The 21,728-nt window shown below is 51.7% G+C and overlaps 1 protein-coding gene across 25 annotated transcripts in view; it reads right to left on the reverse strand.

The window, feature by feature from the left end:
* Nucleotides 1–2,401: 2,401 nt before the first annotated feature.
* ARHGAP32 (Rho GTPase activating protein 32) overlaps nucleotides 2,402–21,728 on the reverse strand; it is a 217,217-nt gene continuing 197,890 nt past the window's right edge. For 12 of the 25 annotated variants that reach the window (XM_069742881.1, XM_069742875.1, XM_069742883.1 and 9 more), the window contains 8 exons: nucleotides 17,907–18,014; nucleotides 17,255–17,400; nucleotides 16,544–16,745; nucleotides 16,041–16,195; nucleotides 15,889–15,963; nucleotides 14,273–15,307; nucleotides 5,909–6,324; nucleotides 2,402–4,772 (listed from right to left, as the gene is read on the reverse strand). In XM_069742881.1, the coding sequence (XP_069598982.1) occupies nucleotides 2,535–4,772; nucleotides 5,909–6,324; nucleotides 14,273–15,307; nucleotides 15,889–15,963; nucleotides 16,041–16,195; nucleotides 16,544–16,745; nucleotides 17,255–17,400; nucleotides 17,907–18,014 (4,375 nt within the window). In that variant the 3' untranslated portion in view covers nucleotides 2,402–2,534. Of the gene's footprint in view, nucleotides 4,773–5,908; nucleotides 6,325–14,272; nucleotides 15,308–15,888; nucleotides 15,964–16,040; nucleotides 16,196–16,543; nucleotides 16,746–17,254; nucleotides 17,401–17,885; nucleotides 18,015–21,728 lie in introns of all 25 variants that reach the window. The other 13 variants (XM_069742874.1, XM_069742886.1, XM_069742868.1 and 10 more) reach the window with 3 other exon arrangements.

Raw genomic sequence — 21,728 nt, forward strand, 5'->3', positions numbered from 1 at the left:
CCCTCCCCACCCCCCCGAGAGGGCTCTGCTCCTCCCTCCCTCCCCACCCCCCCGAGAGGGCTCTGCTCCTCCCTCCCTCCCCACCCCCCCGAGAGGGCTCTGCTCCTCCCTCCCTCCCCACCCCCCCGAGAGGGCTCTGCTCCTCCCTCCCTCCCCACCCCCCCGAGAGGGCTCTGCTCCTCCCTCCCTCCCCACCCCCCCGAGAGGGCTCTGCTCCTCCCTCCCTCCCCACCCCCCCGAGAGGGCTCTGCTCCTCCCTCCCTCCCCACCCCCCCGAGAGGGCTCTGCTCCTCCCTCCCTCCCCACCCCCCCGAGAGGGCTCTGCTCCTCCCTCCCTCCCCACCCCCCCGAGAGGGCTCTGCTCCTCCCTCCCTCCCCACCCCCCCGAGAGGGCTCTGCTCCTCCCTCCCTCCCCACCCCCCCGAGAGGGCTCTGCTCCTCCCTCCCTCCCCACCCCCCCGAGAGGGCTCTGCTCCTCCCTCCCTCCCCACCCCCCCGAGAGGGCTCTGCTCCTCCCTCCCTCCCCACCCCCCCGAGAGGGCTCTGCTCCTCCCTCCCTCCCCACCCCCCCGAGAGGGCTCTGCTCCTCCCTCCCTCCCCACCCCCCCGAGAGGGCTCTGCTCCTCCCTCCCTCCCCACCCCCCCGAGAGGGCTCTGCTCCTCCCTCCCTCCCCACCCCCCCGAGAGGGCTCTGCTCCTCCCTCCCTCCCCACCCCCCCGAGAGGGCTCTGCTCCTCCCTCCCTCCCCACCCCCCCGAGAGGGCTCTGCTCCTCCCTCCCTCCCCACCCCCCCGAGAGGGCTCTGCTCCTCCCTCCCTCCCCACCCCCCCGAGAGGGCTCTGCTCCTCCCTCCCTCCCCACCCCCCCGAGAGGGCTCTGCTCCTCCCTCCCTCCCCACCCCCCCGAGAGGGCTCTGCTCCTCCCTCCCTCCCCACCCCCCCGAGAGGGCTCTGCTCCTCCCTCCCTCCCCACCCCCCCGAGAGGGCTCTGCTCCTCCCTCCCTCCCCACCCCCCCGAGAGGGCTCTGCTCCTCCCTCCCTCCCCACCCCCCCGAGAGGGCTCTGCTCCTCCCTCCCTCCCCACCCCCCCGAGAGGGCTCTGCTCCTCCCTCCCTCCCCACCCCCCCGAGAGGGCTCTGCTCCTCCCTCCCTCCCTCCCTCCCCACCCCCCCGAGAGGGCTCTGCTCCTCCCTCCCTCCCTCCCTCCCCACCCCCCCGAGAGGGCTCTGCTCCTCCCTCCCTCCCTCCCTCCCCACCCCCCCGAGAGGGCTCTGCTCCTCCCTCCCTCCCTCCCTCCCCACCCCCCCGAGAGGGCTCTGCTCCTCCCTCCCTCCCTCCCTCCCCACCCCCCCGAGAGGGCTCTGCTCCTCCCTCCCTCCCTCCCTCCCCACCCCCCCGAGAGGGCTCTGCTCCTCCCTCCCTCCCTCCCTCCCCACCCCCCCGAGAGGGCTCTGCTCCCCCACCACCCCGAGAGGGTTCTGCTCCCCCACCAGCCACCCCGAGAGGGCTCTGCTCCCCCGCCACCCCGAGAGGGTTCTGCTCCCCCACCAGCCACCCCGAGAGGGCTCTGCTCCCCCGCTCCCCCGCCACCCCGAGAGGGTTCTGCTCCCCCTTCCCCACCAGCCACCCTGAGAGGGTTCTGCTCTGCACCTCCTGGTAAGGACAGTCATTTCCCATCACTTTGAGCACGGAGGCCGACAATATAGCAGGTGATTCGGGCGAATTGCGGATGTAATAATTGCGACACTCTACAATGAGGAGAACTTTATTCCAAGAATACAACAAAATATAGACTTTCTGCAATCCTGATCCCTAAGAGAAAAAAATGGTCACTAATAAATGGCGCTCAGACACAGTAATAATAATAATGCACAGGACGTTTCTATGACTTGTTAGTTATGGCTGTTACCTTTATGTGGAAGATAAGGGAAGGGGCTGCTCGTGTCAGATTAGTGATGGCGGCTCCTGGTCGCAAAGGAAGCCATCGTCCGTGGTCACAGGGCATGCGACTTTATTCTGTATAATACATGTTGGGGTACACATGCATGAGAGCGGGTACCATACCCATCCAGAGACCACCGTTCATAACTAAACCTTTACATAGGTGACAAATAGAATCTAAGAGGAAGGAGCCACGTGAAGAGGCGATAAGTGGTTATCACAGCGTTAAGGAACATGGTTATAAATGGCCACAAACCCAATATGGATTACATAGCAGATCTTTATTCCTCTGCGTTCCTCACATTTAGGAAGGACACCAATGGGGACGAACGGTACAGGATTGTGACATCACTGTTAACAACAGGAAACGGTCGTCTAACGATGGAGAGCAGGAGTGTCGTGTCAGTGTGTATTGCTAGTTGTGTGTGTACTCACAATATCGTGTCTCTACTAGGATTTGGTTTTCAATTTTTTTTTTTTTTTTTTCATTTTGTCATTTGCAAAAATAAAACAGTCCACTGTCCAGCAGGGGTCTGCCTAATAAGAATGAAGTTCTCTTCCCACCGTGAACCCGCCCGTATCCCTGGCAGCACCTCACTCCGCATGGACTCTGCCTTCCGGCCTCTGCAGGGACAACTCTGCCGCTAGGAAAGCTCCCTGGCCCAGTGCAGTCGCATAGGTCCGGCCATGGGCCAGCGGGAAGGCAGTAGGGTTAGATTGGCCTGTTGAGCGATGGTGGGGTATGGAATGGTAATCTGCCACGTTATCGTACTGGGACAGTGCCCCGATGGAGCTGTGCAGCTTTCCATGGAGTGTTTGGTAGGGGTAGAAGATGGCAGGGTCTCTCTCCAGAAGCTCTGGGTTGTGGCCCCTGAGGCTGTGGCTCCTCTCTGGTTTGGGTGGAGCGGTGACATACTGAGCCGTGTCCTCTCTGTAACAGTCTCGGTGTGAGCTGTCGGGCGGTCTGGCAAGTGACCGCTCCTTGTCCTCGGACAGTCTCATTTCCTTGTGATTCAGTCTTATTGGTTCCTGGGGATTCACATTGTATTTAGTGTGTGAGGACTTGTATTGGCTTTCAGAAGGCAGTGGCAATGTCTTGGAGCTGTATTCAGCAGGTGGGAATGGGGGGCCGTTGCGTCCATCAGCGGACGGTCTGTGTCCAGCATCCTGCTGGGCTGGAGGCCGATGCTCAGAGGTAAAGTCGTGCTGTATACGATTCCTAGTCCCCCCATTTTGCTTCTGGGGAAGGGATGGTTTATCCTGGGACCCGTTTCCATAAAATGGGAGCGGATGTGGTAGACGTTCATCAGCTTCTGCCCTTCCAGCATAGCGGACATCTTTAGATTCGGCGACACTGAGAAGTCCTGGTGTTTTCCCTGGGTCGGACCTGCTTCTCAGATGTATGACATCCAGTCCAGCTATATCCTCCCCTAAGGATGGGGTAACGTTATCATACTGAGACATAACTGGTCCCTTAGGTCTTTGACGTGTTCTGTTCTCGCGTCTCAAAGACTGTAATCTATACCTGTCCATATCCTCCATATCCCAGGAGATGTGAATAGGTCTCGGGTGTTCAGGGGGTAACGCAGGTGGGACATCCCTGCTAATGAAATTGTGCTCCCGCAGACTTCCTCTGGGGTACGGTGCCAACGCCTGTGACCGATACGTGGACTTGGGCTGCAGTCTTGTAGTGTAAGATGCAAAGTCACGACTGGGATAGAGGTGGTACTGCCGCAAACGCAGTGTGCTGTAAGGGTCCATATCATAGAAGGTGCCATCTGCAGAGTAGTATGTGGTGCTGCCCGAGAAGGGACTGTATCGATAATGTACCCTTCCATTCTCAAAGTAAGGCTGCAGCTGAGTGACGTGATAATCTGAGGAAGAACTGAAGGGTGGGCATGCTTTGTACTGGTAGACCGGGCGTGGGCAGTACGCCGGCTCATCATCAGGAGGGACCTCTGTTCTGGAAATAGGAACTGTGCGCATTGGAGGTGGTGGAGGTTGCATAGGCACGTGCAAGGACTGGACCCGTCTTATTGTAGGATATGGTGGCGCTTCCTCCGAGTAGGTACGTAGACTTGGACTCAAGGATGACATATAATCAGGTCGACTCCTTGTGCGAGAATGCTGTAGTCCAGGGTGCTTGGCTTGGTTGATGTAGGTGCCATAAAGTGTAGAATTTGAGGATGGCGTTTCACAGCGGGACACATATGGTTGTGTTGGCATATGAAGTGGAGCACTGTCCGCCTTGTAAGACTTGGGGACTAAAGATGGCTTAGGGTGCACAAAAGCATCAAATGCCTCATTAAGATGGTCTGGTTCCATTTGAGGAGGATATGGATTTCTGTAGGAGAGCTCTACGTTCTCTGGCTTGGAGGAGGACTGACATGAGTGTTGGTATCCCTCCCCAATTTCAATATTCTCTTCAGCTTTGGGCTGGGAAGGATGGGGATGTCTGTAGCTGGCACCTTGCTCCATCAGGCTCTCAGACTTCACATTGGTAGAATACTTTTGTCTGGGCAGTGCATCCTCCAGAGATGATGGCAGCGTGATGGTACTCAGGAACGAGTGGTAATTGCTCGCTGTGATTGCATCGTTATAGTTGGAGTGTAGGGCGGTGGCCAGACGACTCTCCATGGTTCTGACTGGTGGGGCTGGTGGTCCGCTGCTATGTGTAGGATGGGAGGGAAAAGACTCCGAGCGCTGGTGAAAATGAGGCCGTGCACTGGGTCTATCCAAGGAAGGGGGTGGAGAACACAATTCAATGGGGTGGATGGTGTTTACTTCACATGGTCCAGAAGGCAGCTCCTCAGGAGGAATCGATCCAGGAAACTAGAACACAAAAAATCCAGAAAACAAAATTATTTGTATGAAATAGAGATTTACATCCACCGACAAAGCCACAAGTCTTGGTACCGGTTGTGGTTGTAGAGCGGAGCCTGCGCCAAACCCATCATCTGCCTGTAACCGCACTGACAGGAGCAGTTTCATAAATATAATGGTGCTTTCACACACACGTCTGAAATCCCCCCACAAAACTGGGTCCAGATACATGGGCCGACGGGGCCAGTGGACTTTAGTAGAGCGAACGTGAGATGGGCCGTGCACTTTTTCCGGGAATGTATTCATACATGAGGTGGACACTCGGCTGCAGTCCTCCTGTAGGACACTCCGGAAAAAGCCCACAGCCTTGCCCACATTAGTCTATTGGCCCCGTCGGCCCGTGCATGTGGACAGTTTTGTGGGAGATTTTGGACATATGCCATGTTGGGCACCCACAACACAATGTGAAAGCACCCCAAGGCTGAAGGTAGACCTAAGCTATAGGTTCAACTCCATGGACTTAGGCTACGTTCACATTAGCGTTGTGCGCCGCTGCGTCGGCGACACAGCGCACGCAAAAACGCGTTTTGCGACGCATGCGTCATTTTTTGCCGAAATTTGGACGCAAGAAAAATGCAAATTGTTGCGTTTTCTTGGTCCGACGCTTGCGGCAAAAAAGACGCATGCGTCGCACAACGCAACAAACAAAAACGCATGCGTCCCCCATGTTAAATATAGGGGCGCATGACGCATGCGTCGCCGCTGCGTCGCCCGACGTAAATCCGACACAAACTAGCATAACGCTAGTGTGAACGTAGCCTTAACATGTTTAACCTCTGAAATGCCACTGTCCATCACCGCAGTATTCATTGCCCGTGGCATTTAGATTGCTTGGTGGCCGGTGTCATATGCACCGGTGCCTCATTTTTTTTTTTTGTTTTATGACATTTTTTGCCTCTTGAATAAAAATAAAATATACAAGTTTATCATCATCGTAATTGTGGCGGTCAGGAAAGTGTATGCTGATAAGTCATTCTTACCCCATAATAACAATGTGTGATCGGTTGGGGGTTTCAGCCATATTTGCCATGGATTCCCTACAGAGTGTGAATACAACCCAAAACCAATGATGTAAGTGTCTGTACCTGGGATGAGGGGCTGAGTCCGGGCGTCACAGCAGACGGGCTTGGTCCTGGCAGAGTGTTGGGACTTCTCACTGGACTGTACTGGATGGTGCTGATGGATAAGGACGATGGGATGGGGGTGGTCACTGTAGAAAAGACGGGACTTCTCTCGGGAGATTCAGCCGCTGTCGGCATTAGTACCGGGAATAGGGTCTGGGGTGGGAGTTCGGGCAGCGGCTCCTCTTCCGGTGGGGGAGGCAGTGGGAGCTCCATGAACTGCATGTAGGGGGGTCGCTTTTGACTGGAAGCTTGTTGAGCAGACTCTGCTAGTGCCAACGCCAGGATACGGGCAGCGTTTTTGGGAGGGGGTGGAGGAGGAATGAAGGAAACGCTGGTAACCGGGACATGATCAAGTGGAGACTCCACGGCCGATAATCCTGTGTAATGGAAAGAAAAATGTTTAATGTTTCTAAACCAGTAAAATTCTGCAGTACCTTCGTCTCCTACGGCACATAACCCAACCAAATCCATCAGAGCAGTCCTCTCGTGGACTGCGCTCGCTCCAGTAGGGCTCAATGCTGACGGGATTGGTCTGAAGTTATAGACCTTCTCTAATGTCACAGTGAATAGAGGCAGTAAAATCATGGTAGGACGCGCTGTTGGATGGCAGAGCAATGTCAGGAAAACCTCATTTATGATTAGGGAACCTGTCGAGTCCCCGAGAGCCAACTGCAGTTGTGTCCGCATATATAAAATTCCCTGCCGAACCGTCCCTGTACATTACACACAAACAGATCTGTGCAAAAAGTATTTCTAAAGGCCATTTATGATATGTAAATGAGGGCTATGGCTAGTTCATAAGTCGGCACACTTAGCATGCTATGTCCCTGTGGGCGTGATAACATACTGTATTTTTTGGAATATAAGACACTTTTTTTCCCCCAAATTTGGGGGGGAAATGGGGGTGCGTGACCTTATAATGCGAATGTACCTTGCCAGTATCGTTGCTGCAGGCTGGGATGAAGGGGTGTCTGGTGGGGCTGCTACCCAGTGCTCTGCGGTGTCTCCGATGCTCCAGGTGCGCACCCGGCACTGCCTGATGCTGCTGCGGCGGTCTCCGGGGCTGCCGGGGCCAACCTCGGCAGTCCCATGGATTCCTGTGCGGTGGACTCCTGGAAAATGGCCGCCAGGTGAGCAGCACATATGGAAATCTCGGGAGATGAGATTTTGGCGCTGTAATCTCATCTCCCGAGATCTCCATCTGCGCATGCGCTGCTCCCCCGGCAGCCATTTTCCTGGAGTCCACCGCACAGGAAATCATGGGACTGCCGGGGCTTTGGCCTTTCACAAAATGTCGGCAGAGCCCCGGCAGCATCGGAGACCGCCGCAGCAGCATCGGGGACACCCGCAGAGCACTGGGCAGCAGGCGCCAGACACCAGCAGCACTGCCGGTCACCCCTTCATCCTAGCCTGTGGCCTGCAGCATCCCCACACTTCTGCCTCCTCCAGCAGCGACCCTGGGTCCCCGCTTCACCGCAGCCACCACCCCCAGGAAGCAATAAGACGCATGAATTATAAGAAACACCACCATTTATTTAAAAAAAAAAAAGTTTTTTCTCCTCAAAATTTGGGGTGCGTCTTCTAAAGCGAAAAATACGGTATGTGCTGAATAAATGTCTGCTCTATTCCTGATCTAAGGATCTTGGCATTAAATTAAGATGAATCTGTGCTGCACTTTATGTCCATGCTCAGTAGTAAAGTTCCTCCTCTACAAATCAGAGCTAAAAGACACTGATGAGTGCAGGGCTGCAGGCATGCCTTATCTCAAGAACTGCGAGCAAAAACAGGATTAAAGGCCCCTTCACATTAAGCGACGCTGCAGCGATACCGACAACGATCCGGATCGCTGCAGCGTCGCTGTTTGGTCGCTGGAGAGCAGCAACGATCCCAAAGTCCCCGGGTAACCAGGGTAAACATCGGGTTACTAAGAGCAGGGCCACGCTTAGTAACCCAATGTTTACCCTGGTTACCAGCGTAAAAGTAAAAAAAAAAAAACACTACATACTTACCTACCGCTGTCTGTCCCCGGCGCTCTGCTTCTCTGCACTCCTCCTGTACTGGCTGTGAGCACTGCGGCCGGAAAGCAGAGCGGTGACGTCACCGCTCTGCTTTCCGGCTGACCGACGCTCACAGCCAGTACAGGAGGAGCACAGAGCACAGCGCCGGGGACAGACAGCGGTAGGTAAGTATGTAGTGTTTTTTTTTTTTTTTACTTTTACGCTGGTAACCAGGGTAAACGTCGGGTTACTAAGCGCGGCCCTGCGCTTAGTTACCCGATGTTTACCCTGGTTACCAGTGAAGACATCGCTGGATCGGTGTCACACACGCCGATCCAGCGATGTCCACGGGAGATCCAGCGACGAAATAAAGTTCTGGACTTTGTTCAGCGACCAACGATCTCCCAGCAGGGGCCTGATCGTTGGTCGCTGTCACACATAACGATTTCCTTAACGATATCGTTGCTACGTCACAAAAAGCAACGATATCGTTAACGATATCGTTATGTGTGAAGGTACCTTAAGGCAAATACTTCTTAAAGCATATCTAAACTTTCAATAAACTGCATATATCAATAGTCCAGTGTATGTTTTGTCTGTATGCTTCATGTTTTAGTTTGCTTTTCCTCTGAGCTAATGTTCGGAGAGGTTAGCTGATCTGATGCTCTTCATGTTATTAGCTATGATGGCAGTTTCAGGTTCTTTCTGGGGTATGATTCAGCACAAACTTGCTCCCTCCTCTCCTCTTCACAGACTGTGAAGCATCATGATGTGAAACATTTACTGAGCTGTACCCTGAGAAAGGACAGACTGAAAGTTCAGAATAATAAATAATATGCATCACAAATGTTCCATTGGTCATCATCTGTACTATTGATTTATGCAAAGATTGTTTTATTTCTATCCAAAATTATACATGATTCCATTGATTTCATATGATTACAAAAAGCTGTGAGCTCACAATCACTGCATACTCAAGCAGTGGTAAAAAACCAATGCTGCTACGAGAGCGTCCAATCTAAAAAGACATTTACAACGCTTACACCCAGAAGTGTTCAAAGCTGTGACTGAAAAAGATCACAGCAACACCAAGAAACCAGTGCCCAGCACTTCCCACCATTAAAAAGGAGGAAGAAAAGGCATCTCGGCCATCAGTTACGAGATATTATACTCACCGGGGGGGGGGGGTCGCAGGTTCGGCGCCCCCCATCTTCTTGCGACGCCCTCCTGCTTCTTCATCGCTCCCCGGCATCGGTGCTCCTGCACAGGCGGACTTATCTGCGCTGTTGTCGGCAGAGTTAAGTACTGTAGTGCGCAGGAAAGCAGGAGGGCGACGTCGCGAGAAGATGGGAAGCAACGGACCTGCAACACCCATTGGACCACTAGCGCGCCCACCCCTCCCACCCCCACCGGGGGTGAATATAACAACTTTTTTTTCTCGGGGGCTTATCTACAGTATTATAGAATGCCGTATATCAGCCCTGAAAGGCAGTAGCCGTATCTTATATCGGCCAAAACTGCAGGCAGTTTACTTTCCCTCCCCACTTTCAGTGGCCAAAACTTAGTTGTTTTTTTTTCACATCTGATTGAGACTTGCTTTTTGTGTGAACAGTTGTAGTTGTGAATGGTCCAATTCACATATAATACGGAAAAACGTGCAGTGAAAATATACTTCACTCTGCTATTGTTGTTTGAGTTTTGGTGATCTGATCCTGCCGGTCGGCACAGATACAACCACTATTCCTTCATCTATGAATCACAAAGCAGAAGATGGGTGTTTGAGTAATACTATTTTTCGAAAGACCCCATCAACTAATTTACTCCTTCGGTGGGAGAGTCTCCGCCCCATAGATGCTCCATATAAAGCTGTGCCCCACATACAATGCTCTGCACCGTTCATTATTGCCCCATAGCTGTGCCATATAGTGCTCTGCGCCGTTCATTATTGCTCCATAGCTCTGCGCCGTTCATTATTGCCCCATAGCTGTGCCATATAGTGCTCTGCGCCGTTCATTACTGTCCCATAGCTGTGCCATATAGTGCTCTGCGCCGTTCATTACTGTCCCATAGCTGTGCCATATAGTGCCCATCGCCGTTCATTACTGCCCCATAGCTGTGCCATATAGTGCTCTGCGCCGTTCATTACTGCCCCATAGCTGTGCCATATAGTGCTCTGCGCCGTTCATTACTGCCCCATAGCTGTGCCATATAGTGCCCATCGCCGTTCATTACTGCCCCATAGCTGTGCCATATAGTGCTCTGCGCCGTTCATTACTGCCCCATAGCTGTGCCATATAGTGCTCTGCGCCGTTCATTATTGCCCCATAGCTGTGCCATATAGTGCTCTGCGCCGTTCATTATTGCCCCATAGCTGTGCCATATAGTGCTCTGCGCCGTTCATTATTGCCCCATAGCTGTGCCATATAGTGCTCTGCGCCGTTCATTACTGCCCCATAGCTGTGCCATATAGTGCTCTTCGCCGTTCATTACTGTCCCATAGCTGTGCCATATAGTGCTCTGCACCGTTCATTACTGCCCCATAGCTGTGCCATATAGTGCTCTGCACCGTTCATTATTGCCCCATAGCTGTGCCATATAGTGCTCTGCACCGTTCATTATTGCCCCATAGCTGTGCCATATAGTGCTCTGCACCGTTCATTATTGCCCCATAGCTGTGCCATATAGTGCTCTGCACCGTTCATTATTGCCCCATAGCTGTGCCATATAGTGCTCTGCACCGTTCATTATTGCCCCATAGCTGTGCCATATAGTGCTCTGCACCGTTCATTATTGCCCCATAGCTGTGCCATATAGTGCTCTGCACCGTTCATTATTGTCCCATAGCTGTGCCATATAGTGCTCTGCACCGTTCATTATTGCCCCATAGCTGTGCCATATAGTGCTCTGCACCGTTCATTATTGTCCCATAGCTGTGCCATATAGTGCTCTGCACCGTTCATTATTGCCCCATAGCTGTGCCATATAGTGCTCTGCACCGTTCATTATTGCCCTATAGATGCTCCTTATAAAGCTCCGCCATTGCTGCTGCTGCTGCTGCAATAAAAAAAAACAAAAACGAATACTCATCTTTCTTGCTTGCAGCTCCCGGCGCCGCTCCATCTTCCCGGCGTCTCTCCGCACTGACTGATCAGGCAGAGGGCGCTGCGCACACTATATGCGTCATCGCGCCCTGTGACCTGAACAGTCAGAGCGCAGAGACGCCGGGAAGATGGAGCGACGCCCGGCGTGTGGAACGGGGTTAGGTGAATATGCGATACTTACCTGCTCCCGGCGTCCTGATCCTTCCCCCGGACAGCTGGTCTTCGGTGCCGCAGCCTCTTCCTCTATCAGCGGTCACCGTTACCGCTGATTAGAGAAATGAATATGCGGCTCCACCCCTATGGGAGTGGAGTCCATATTCATTTTTCTAATGAGCGGTCCCACGTGACCGCTGAACAGGGGAAGAGCTGCAGCACCCGAAGACCGTGGGACGGCAGGGGGAGCGCCGGGACTAGGTAAGTATGCCTCAGCGCCCTCTCCCCCTCACCCGCCGACCCTGCCACCCACCGTGACTCGAGTATAAGCAGAGAGGGGAACTTTCAGCCCAAAAATTTGTGCTGAAAATCTCGGCTTATACTCAAGTATATACGGTAAGTATTTCAACTTTGCAAGTGCTGTGATCCAGAGCAAGCAGGGAGGGCCCACTAGTTGGCACTGGCACAGGGCCCCTCATAGTACGACGGTGTGTTTGACGGCAGGGGCGCCTCCCACCGGCAGCGACACTTTTGCGTACTATGAGGGACCCTGTGCCAGTGCCGTCGCCCCAGAGTGGGAGCACCCACCTGTCCAGGCAAACGGCACTCGCACGGGTGCTTGCGCCAAGTGGTGACCACGGCCCTGTGCGGGGAGTCAGCCCATTTAGGGAGCTATAAAAATGGCCTATGGTGGACATTCAGCAGCTGCAAATGGAGGAATTGGAGAAGTCAGTAAGAGGAGGCCAAAAGCAAGACATTTTTCAGGCAAGCTACGTGTCAGCAGGGGAAGGTGGGGCAAAATAATTTGACCTCCAGCCTTAGGTGCTATTGTGCTTTTCCCACTACCACCAGATGCACCTTCACCACCACCATCACCATCAGTACCAGCTGGCAACCACCGCCCACGGCCTCTTCCACCAGACTTCCTCATTTTTTGGAAAATCTAACCAAAATAATAACCATTATATGGTACTGTAAAACAAGGTAGAAGGTGTATAAAAACTTGTGGAGAATTTAAATCTCCCCTTTTTTATAGTGGGTGGGGGGGCTTAGACTGCAACAAAACTCAGGCTCAGTGTATATAACACAATGTAATTGGCAGAAAGTGGCTGGCTGACATACACCAAACTAACAGGACAGAAGTAGATCCACTTTGTGAGAATCTAAATCTCACTTTTTTGGGAGGAGACTGAACCAAAACTCAGGCCCAGTGTATATAACAACACAATCTAAGTGGCTGGAAGATATATGAAAAAATATAAGGACTATAGTACAATGTCAATCTCCCTACAAAGATCTGAGGACAAGTATGGCAGCAATAAAAAGGACTGCTGCACAGAAAAGTGTGGACAAAGAAACAAGAGAACTGTGCAGAAAGGAGCAACAGGATTTTTGCTATTAAAAAAGCAGTTGGTTTGCACAGCGGCGTACACACAGCAATGCAGCTATCAGGGAGCCTTATAAGGCAGCCCAATAAGCTACAGCGCTGATGCACAGAAATATAATCTCCACTGTCCTTGCAAAGAAAAGGTGGTGTTGGACAGTGGAAATCGCTACAGCACAAGCGGTTTGGGGGTTAATCTTCCCTCCCTAACGCTATCCCTGCTTCTGATGAAGCGGCAGCAACCTCTCCCTATGCTACGATCGGCAGCAGTAAGATGGCGGTCGGCGTGCACGCCCCTTTATAGCCCCTGTGACGCCGCAGCCAGCAAGCCAATCACTGCCATGCCCTTCTCTAAGATGGTGGGGACCGAGACCTATGTCATCACGCTGCCCACACTCTGCGTCCACCTTCATTGGCTGAGAAATGGCGCTGAAAGCGTCATACGAAATGCGACTTTGGCGCGCAGATCGCCGACCTCATGGCCGATCCCACGCTAGGATCGGGTCGGGTTTCACTCAACCCTAGTATTTCCCTTAGAATATACAATTATTTAACCCTAACAGAGCAGACTTTGGCAGATGTGTGAATACCATTTATTTCTTTATACATTAGGAAAAGGCTGATGATCCAAACTTTTTTTTATTCTTCCAAGTGAACTTATTTCACCTGATCACTTGCACTATGCTGTGCCGTTAGCAATCTCCTACGATGCTGAGCTACAAGTGGAGCTTCATGGGGACAGGAAAAAAGAAAGGAGGCGACTTTCAAGACCACCGCTTGCTTGGCAACCGATCTGCACCCCACAATCGTGTCACAGTCTCCAACATCAACATTAATTGGTGAAACAGCAGTGATCAGCTCCATAAATGCAAAATGCTAAAAAACAGAATGGCCAGCACCTCCATGGCGTATCGCTCCATAAATGCGCCCATGTATGGCGGATGTAGTGAAGGGGTTAAATTAAGAGTAACTAACAGAAGGCTGACCCTAGGATCAATGCTAGAGTAAAGGCATTGTAGCAGAATGTCAGCGTCTAGCTCCTCTCCATAGACTCTTATGAGCAGCAATGTCGTCTCCAACCTCCATACGTTATGTGCACACGTCAGCGTTGTAACTATATAAACCAGTGAACGTCCCCCGTAAAGATTGGTCGGGCCACAGAAGTCTGATGAGGTGAAACACAGCAGTGATGCATTCTTAATTCTCTTTAGCAGTTTTTTTTTACCCACTTTTTGCATGACGACTGCCTGAAAAGGACGTTGTGTGCACGTACCCCTAAGCGGAAATCTGCATTCACCGAAGACAGATTTCACCCCTGACATATGAGAAGGATCAGTCCAGAGATTCCGCCAATAAGATTTATTACAAAGTTGCTGATCTTCATTTGTACTATTGATTTAAATAAAAAATATTTAAAATGAAAATGACGGATCATTTAAGATTAACTGCTGTATGGGGCGATATAATAGATTAGTGAAGCCCTCCGGAATCACAGGGGGCGCTGGTGAGGTTTGTCCTTTTAGTTACGTGACCCTGACTTGCCCCTGATTCCCGTTTACATGGTGTGGACTGGATGCCGCAGCGGGTACAGAAGGTTTCTCGTCTGTATCAGCGTCCTAATAACACACTTACATAATACACTAATTATGCACAGTGGCCCAGCCGGTTGGGTGCGTGGATTGCTACATACCTGGGGGTGTAGGCAGAGCCGGGACACACACGTTCTCTGCTGCTGATAAGTCCGTGTCCTCCTTCGGAGAAGATCCGGCTTGGTGGCTGCTGCCAAACTCCTGACACGGAGAAGATCCGGCTTGGTGGCTGCTGCCGAACTCCTGGATGCAGCTGTGGGTGAACGAGAGCTCGGTGCTACAGGCAGCATGGGGGATTCCTGGGGAAACATTTCCTGCAGTGTCTTCTGTCTCATAGCCAGGGCCGTTCCACTGACACATTATGACTGAGTCCACAGTCTGGGCCGATTCTGCAGCTGTAGATATAAAAAAGTCTCCAGGGCCCAAATCCAAGGATCTGCAGGAAACAGCTGGAACAGTCACCAGGTCTCTGGAGAGGCCATCCTTACACCACACCAGAGATGGGGCCGCTCCACCACCTCCCTGCATACTTTCAATCATTTCTGATACGCGGCTAGGCAGTGAGACAGTCACTGGTTCTGAAATAGTTAATGGAGGAGATCTGATTGCTTTTCGGACCACTTTTGGCGAGAAGGCTTGTACCACCTTTTCTGCAAAAGACGAGGATTTTGGACTCTTGTCGGCACTGGGACTACGGTCCGGTGTTAGGAAGGGACTAGTGATCCGCTCCTGGTATGGGGACATAGGCTCAGAACCATGGCCGCTGGCGGAGGGTTGAGGTCCACATTGTGGCTTCTCTTTGCTGCTGATCAGGGAGGCGTCCAGGAGGAAAATACTGCGACTATCCAGACATTCACTGTCTAGTTTTAGTGGGCTGCACTGAAAAGACATTGGGTCAAAATCTAAACTGGCCACCCCAATATCGGGCGGACTGAGATCCTCATCTTCGTGAGACCGTGTAGATAACATGGCGGGCACATGGATCAATCCTTCATCCCCATCGCTGTCTGGATCATGAGGCAGATTATCATAGGAATTGCAGCGATTACAGCTTTCCAGTAAATCCCCGTTATATGAAGCAGAAAGAGCGTCACTACTGGAGCGCGGGCGCCGAGGTCGGAAAAGCTTGGACTCCACTGCAAGATAAAGAGGCAACCATGGTTAGACCAAACAACGGCAACTCGTCATCTACTCCATCTGTCACTGCGAGGTCCTAAGCCAGGGCTCGATTGTCAAGCCCTCATCCACCCACTATTTAGTTAGGTAAATAAAACCTTGTTGGTTGCAGAAGCTAAAAACCCACCCATTGTAACCTCTTGGTTATAAGCCAGGGGTGGGCCATCGGTGTATATTCAAAACTACAGACTCTAAATAAAGCAGCGGGATGTGTGAGCTGCCGCTCATCTCCTCCTGACCCCACTGTGTAGACGGTGAGTGGTAACTTTAGTGCAGAATACCCCGAGAGGTCACAAGACTTCTATGCTGGGAGTACGGACAGGTCAGGGTGACGTCTATGCTGGGAGTACGGACAGGTCAGGGTGACGCGTATGCTGGGAGTACGGACAGGTCAGGGTGACGTCTATGCTGGGAGTACGGACAGGTCAGGGTGACGTGTATGCTGGGAGTACGGACAGGTCAGGGTGACGTGTATGCTGGGAGTACAGACAGGTCAGGGTGACGTCTATGCTGGGAGTACGGACAGGTCAGGGTGACGTACCATCGGTAGCGTGCAGCGAGCTCAGCGACTCCTCGCTCTTAGCCGAGCGCATGGTCCCGGTGTCTCCTCTTCCACCTGCAGAAATATCCACAATCCATAAAACTGATCAGCGATTCCCATCATGTGGAACGTCATGAGCGCCCACTCCTCACCCGCTAATGCCATGGCCTTCATCTCGGAGGGTTCACTGGGGTTCCGGGTTAGTTTCCTTTTAGACATTGAAGACGACGATGATGACTTCCCGAGGTTGAAGAAAGAGCGCCAGCTGCCCACCGGAGACTTCTTCATCTTGGGGGGCGGCCTTTTTCTTGCAGATAAGGTAAATACACGATTGATGTTTTACAAACGAGAAGTTGACATTTCAGGACAAGCACTGCGCTCAATGGACGCTTGTATTTCTGACATTGCTATAACGTAATAATTATGTATGCATGGAGGAATGATCGCCAAAGCCTGTCCGGACAATCCTGCTCCATGAACTAGTAGTCAGCAACTTGTGTCCTGCTGTGAAAGCGCCAACTGTCTGAGGATGCTGGGTGTTGTAGTCTAGAACAGGCCACAAGTTGCGGAATACTTTGTGCAGAGCATTGGCTGCTAGCTCCTCCTCCCACTAGGTGGCGCACTACACATGGACCCCGACCCACCGTGTTCTCACCTCTCGGATGGAAAGTCAATGACTGTGTGGAACTTCCCCTGCAGAGCGGCCGGCCCTTCTCCCACCTCTATGTATTTACTGTCTGCCACAACTGGAGAGTTTATCTGAGCCTGTGTCCGGGCCTGGGCTTCTTCAAGGCTGAGCAGCTTCGTGGACGGTGAAGACACAAGGAGAGACTTTGGCCGCGACAGAGAAGTGTGGCCTAATAACGAGAGGAAAAGTAGAGTTCAGATAATGCGGGCGGTGATCGTCCCGTGGAGGATCAGCAGCGGGTCCACACGGGGCACAAATGCTCAGCATGAACCTCGGAGGGAGCCAAATATCAAGTTTTCAGCAAAATATTTTTTTTCCTTCGCAGCTTTATTCTGTTAGGCAAGGAAGTAACATTTTAAGGTAAACATGAACAAAAGTGACGCTACAAGCAAGCAGAGCTGCAGTGTAAAGCATGGGGAAGAAGAGAAGAGCAGCCTGAATCTTGGGTTAGAGGATTAGGGATGGACTACCTCAAGCTCCAGTAGACGATGCAGCTCAGCTGGAGCCGCTGATAATAGCTGTACCACTGTAAAACTGAGCTAAAAAGCGGCAGAGTATGTCCTACAGGACCGGCGAAGTGTTTCTCTAGCCACGGACAACACCTGACATTTACATGTATGTATGTATGTATGTATGTATGTATGTATATATGGGACCGCAGGGCCCCGCAATCATCACCTGCTCCTTCGCGGATCACAGAGCTCAGCTTGGGGCTGAACAGCACTTCCACATGGTTCAGGATGAACTCCACAACCACAGACTGGATCCGCACCTCCATGAAGGCGGCCGTCCCACTGAAGCACGCCGACTCAATCTGCTTCGATCTAAAGGATAAAAAGCATATAAACGGAGAATCTAAACCGCAGGTGAGATCCACAGACTGTCCTGTGGGGGAAGAGTCATAGAAAAGGATCTGTGTGGCATCGTATCAGCGGCCAACCCTTATATAATTCATTACTAAAGATTATTAATGTTCCAGAAAACCAGAGAAACGCTCCCAACACCACAGGAAGCCGAGATCTAATTATTGTGTTTGGCTGCAGCCGCGGTGAGGTCGGCTCTCGGCAGTAATCATTGTCATCCCCGCCATAACCACTTCCCTCATAATTTAGAGGAGCGACACAGATGTTAATTGTTATGGATCAGCAGCCACTGTAATGTGACACGTGCCGCAGACCCGGCCCACCGTGCTACTGGCCACGGAGACCGTTACCACAAGTCAGGACACATCAGATATGAAAGGATAGCAAGAAGAAAACAGGAGGTAAAGTTCTGAGACAAGGGAGAGACCATTCTGCATGTACCATACCGGGAAATAACGGTCCCATACCGGAGCAGGTTGGGCGCCCAGACGATGGCCAGGTTCTTGGTATGCATGTTGGTGATGGAGCAGTAGGTTGCCAGACGGGAAAGGTGTCGCATGAGAAACTCCAGAGTCCTGCAAGTAACACAAGGGACCGGGACGTTAGCCGAAAAGTATCCAATGAGCAGTACGTGCGTCAGGCCCAGTGGCTCTCAAGATTCATCGACATGAGCAGATCATCGTTTAGATGATGAACAATGTGATTGTAATTTGTGACAACCAATGATCCTAATGTACAACCAATGACACTAGCGTACAGCCAATGATCCTAACGTACAGCCAATGATCCTAACGTACAACCAATAATACTAGTGTACAACCAATAATACTAGTGTACAATACAACCAATGATACTAATGTACAACCAGTGATCATAGTGTACAACCAATGATCCTAATGTACAACCAATGATACTAGTGTACAACCAATGATCCTAATGTACAACCAATGATACTAGTGTACAACCAATGATCCTAATGTACAACCAATGATACTAGTGTACAACCAATGATACTAGTGTACAACCAATGATCCTAATGTACAACCAATGATACTAGTGTACAACCAATGATCCTAACGTACAACCAATGATACCAGTGTACAACCAGTGATCCTAGTGTACAACCAGTGATCCTAGTGTACAACCAGTGATCCTAACGTACAACCAATGATACCAGTTGTCACGATTCCCCCTGACCGCTGTCACCAATGGGTCAGGATTCACACCGTGACCGTCACCCCTACGTCACGGATCAGGGTGACTTTAGGCCAACAGACGGCTATCACATGTGCAGGGGGGCTTATCTTAGTTATCCCTCCACTGCTAACAATGTGATGAAAAACCACACACAAGGCTATTGACCTCTTAGTTTACAGCAGGGGCTTATTCTAGGTATCCCACTGCTTTTCTATATACCACGAACTGCAGGGATTTATGTATATCCCGCTTACAGTTCCACTTAACACTTGCAGCTCTCTGGCGCCCCCTTACTCTCAGGTCAGATTAGGTACTGCACCCTGGGTAATTAGTCGCCAGAAAGGCTGCCTGCTATGTACTGGCTATTGGGCACGCTGCAGCGACGCGATAACTACTCCCACACAGGCAGGAACAATAATTATCAAACCCGCAGTTGCTTCAGCATAATCCAACCGTCAGCACACTTTCGCTGCCACCAGCTTCGATTAAACGGGTCCGAAGCTAACCCAACACAACAGTAACAGTAGCGTATTTTCCCTTCAAGAGACTTAGGGTACGGTTTAGAGCAGGAGAACGAACTAATATATAATAGTATATCCCATTCAAAATAACTAGGCAGTGCGTTATTAAAAATAGTTTATAAAGATGTTATACATGAGACAATTGCAAATATGTACAAGGGTAATTATAACATAAAGGGAATAAATGAGAAAAGATAACACTCACATATTAAAAGCATTGCAGGCATCCAGGCTAGTGCAGTTTCCATACATCCCAGTCCATGGGATGTACCAGCTCTTCCAGGACAATAGGACAAAGCAGTCCAGAAGGAGAAATCAGCAAAAAGTGACTCCTCAGAGCCTGCCAGACACTTAAAACATTAAGGCTGTGACATCACAGAAAGGCTGGCTTATCCAGACCCTCCACTCTCTACATTCTGCCTAAACTTTAAACTATTCTCTCTAATTTCTATAACTTCACTACAAAACATGACAGAGTCATACCAAACCCCTAATTCATCTCGGATTAACGTGAGCATTCTAATGAGATCAAATATGTCCTATCTGGGATACATATTTACAGAGAAAACCCTACTTCTTTACCAGATGGAGTTAGAAACCCGAGTGTCATGAGATGTGTAGCTACACCGAGTGGGACTACGAATATATATTTTCGTATTTCTAGCTTAAATCGTTTGCCTAATATCTAACAAAAACTAAACAAAGAATCTTTCATGGATTTTTGGAGCCATTTTTCCTGTTCTAGCTGGACAAGAGCTTACACAGGAAATGCCAGTCGTAAATTCCGTTCGGCCATAAAACTTCTAACCCCCACACTCTCTGAGAAGGAAAGCCAGGAATTTGCAGCTACAACTGTTACTCCAAGAAGGGGGCTTAGCCCACTCAGGCTAGCAAAAGAACTACTTATGATATTTCATACCATATCGTGACACCTCCCCCTTTTGGTGTGCGCTAGGGAGGCAGTACCCCACGGTATGCCTCCATGGGCACCTCAGTAGGTTCACCCTGGCGGGAGAGTCCATCTGCATTCCCATGCTCTTTGCCCGTTTTATGTTCAATGGTGAAGTCAAACTGCTGAAGGGCAAGGCTCCAGCGTAGCAACCTGCCGTTGGTTCCACACATGGCGTTTAGCCAGCGCAGAGGGTTGTGGTCGGTCACCACAGTGAAGGTGTGACCGTACAAGTAGGGCTGCAAGCGCTGCAGGGCCCAGACTATGGCCAGGCACTCCTTCTCGATGGTGGAGTAGGCCACTTCCCTCGGCAAAAGTTTCCGACTCAGGTATAACACGGGGTGCTCTTGGTCCTCCGAGTCAACCTGGCTGAGTACAGCACCAAGGCCAAACTCGCTGGCGTCGGTCTGCACCAAGAACGGTCGACTGCTGTCGACTGCTTTCAACACAGGGGCGTTGCACAGTGCGGTTTTCAACGCCTTGAAAGCCCCCTCACAGCCATCTGTCCAGTTGACGATGTGGGGTAGCTTCTTCCGGGTGAGGTCCGTCAAAGGTTTTGCCAGGCTACTATAGTGCTGTACGAAGCGCCTATAGTACCCTGCAGTGCCCAAGAAGGACATCACCTGTTTCTTGGTCACGGGAGTGGGCCAGTTCACGATCGCGCCCACTTTCTCCGGCTCTGGCTTCAGGGTGCCTCCGCCTACCCGGTGTCCTAGGTAGTGAACCTCCCTCTTGCCCATCTGACACTTCCCCGGCTTGATAGTCAGTCCTGCTTGGTGAATCCGCCTGAGCACCTCCTCGAGATGCTGCAGGTGTTCCTTCCAGGAGGGACTGAAGATGGCAATGTCATCCAAGTACGCCACGGCGTACGTCTCCAGTCCCTGAAGCAGGCGGTTGACCATCCGCTGGAAAGTGGCAGGGGCATTCTTCATGCCGAAGGGCATGACCGTGGACTCGTACAGTCCAAAGGGTGTGATAAAGGCGGACTTTTCCTGCGCCTCGGGGCTCAGGGGAATCTGCCAGTATCCTCGACTCAGATCCATTATTGTTAGATAATCTGCGACAGCTAACTTCTCAAGCAGGTCCTCCATGCGCGGCATTGGGTGCGCATCCGAGGCTGTGATGGCGTTGAGCCCCCTGTAGTCCACGCAGAACCGGGTGGTCCGGTCCTTCTTTGGCACGAGAACTACAGGTGATGCCCACGCGCTCTTTGACCGCCGAATCACCCCCAGCTGTAACATCTCATCGATCTCTTGGCGCATAGTCTGCTGCACCTGGTCAGAGATTCGATAGGGTGTTCGCCGTAGTGGGGCGTGATTCCCGGTGTCCACCTCGTGGACTGCTAACTCAGTCCTCCCAGGTCGGTTGGAGAACACGACCCGGAAAGGTTCCAGGGTGGTTTGCAACTGCACCCGCTGGGGTTCAGTTAACGAGGCGCTTACCTCCACATCCTCGATGGACCCATTGGCCTTGGCTTGGGCCAGCAAGTCCAGGAGGGTGTCTTCCCCACCGTCTTCGGGCAAGCTGCAGACCGGTAGGACGAAAGGTTCACGTTCGTGATGAGCCTTCATCATGTTGACGTGAAAGGCCTTTCGCCTACCCCGAGCGTGGTCAAGCGTGAC

Source organism: Ranitomeya imitator, chromosome 10 (assembly GCF_032444005.1).
Source record: "Ranitomeya imitator isolate aRanImi1 chromosome 10, aRanImi1.pri, whole genome shotgun sequence".
Lineage (NCBI taxonomy): Eukaryota > Metazoa > Chordata > Amphibia > Anura > Dendrobatidae > Ranitomeya > Ranitomeya imitator.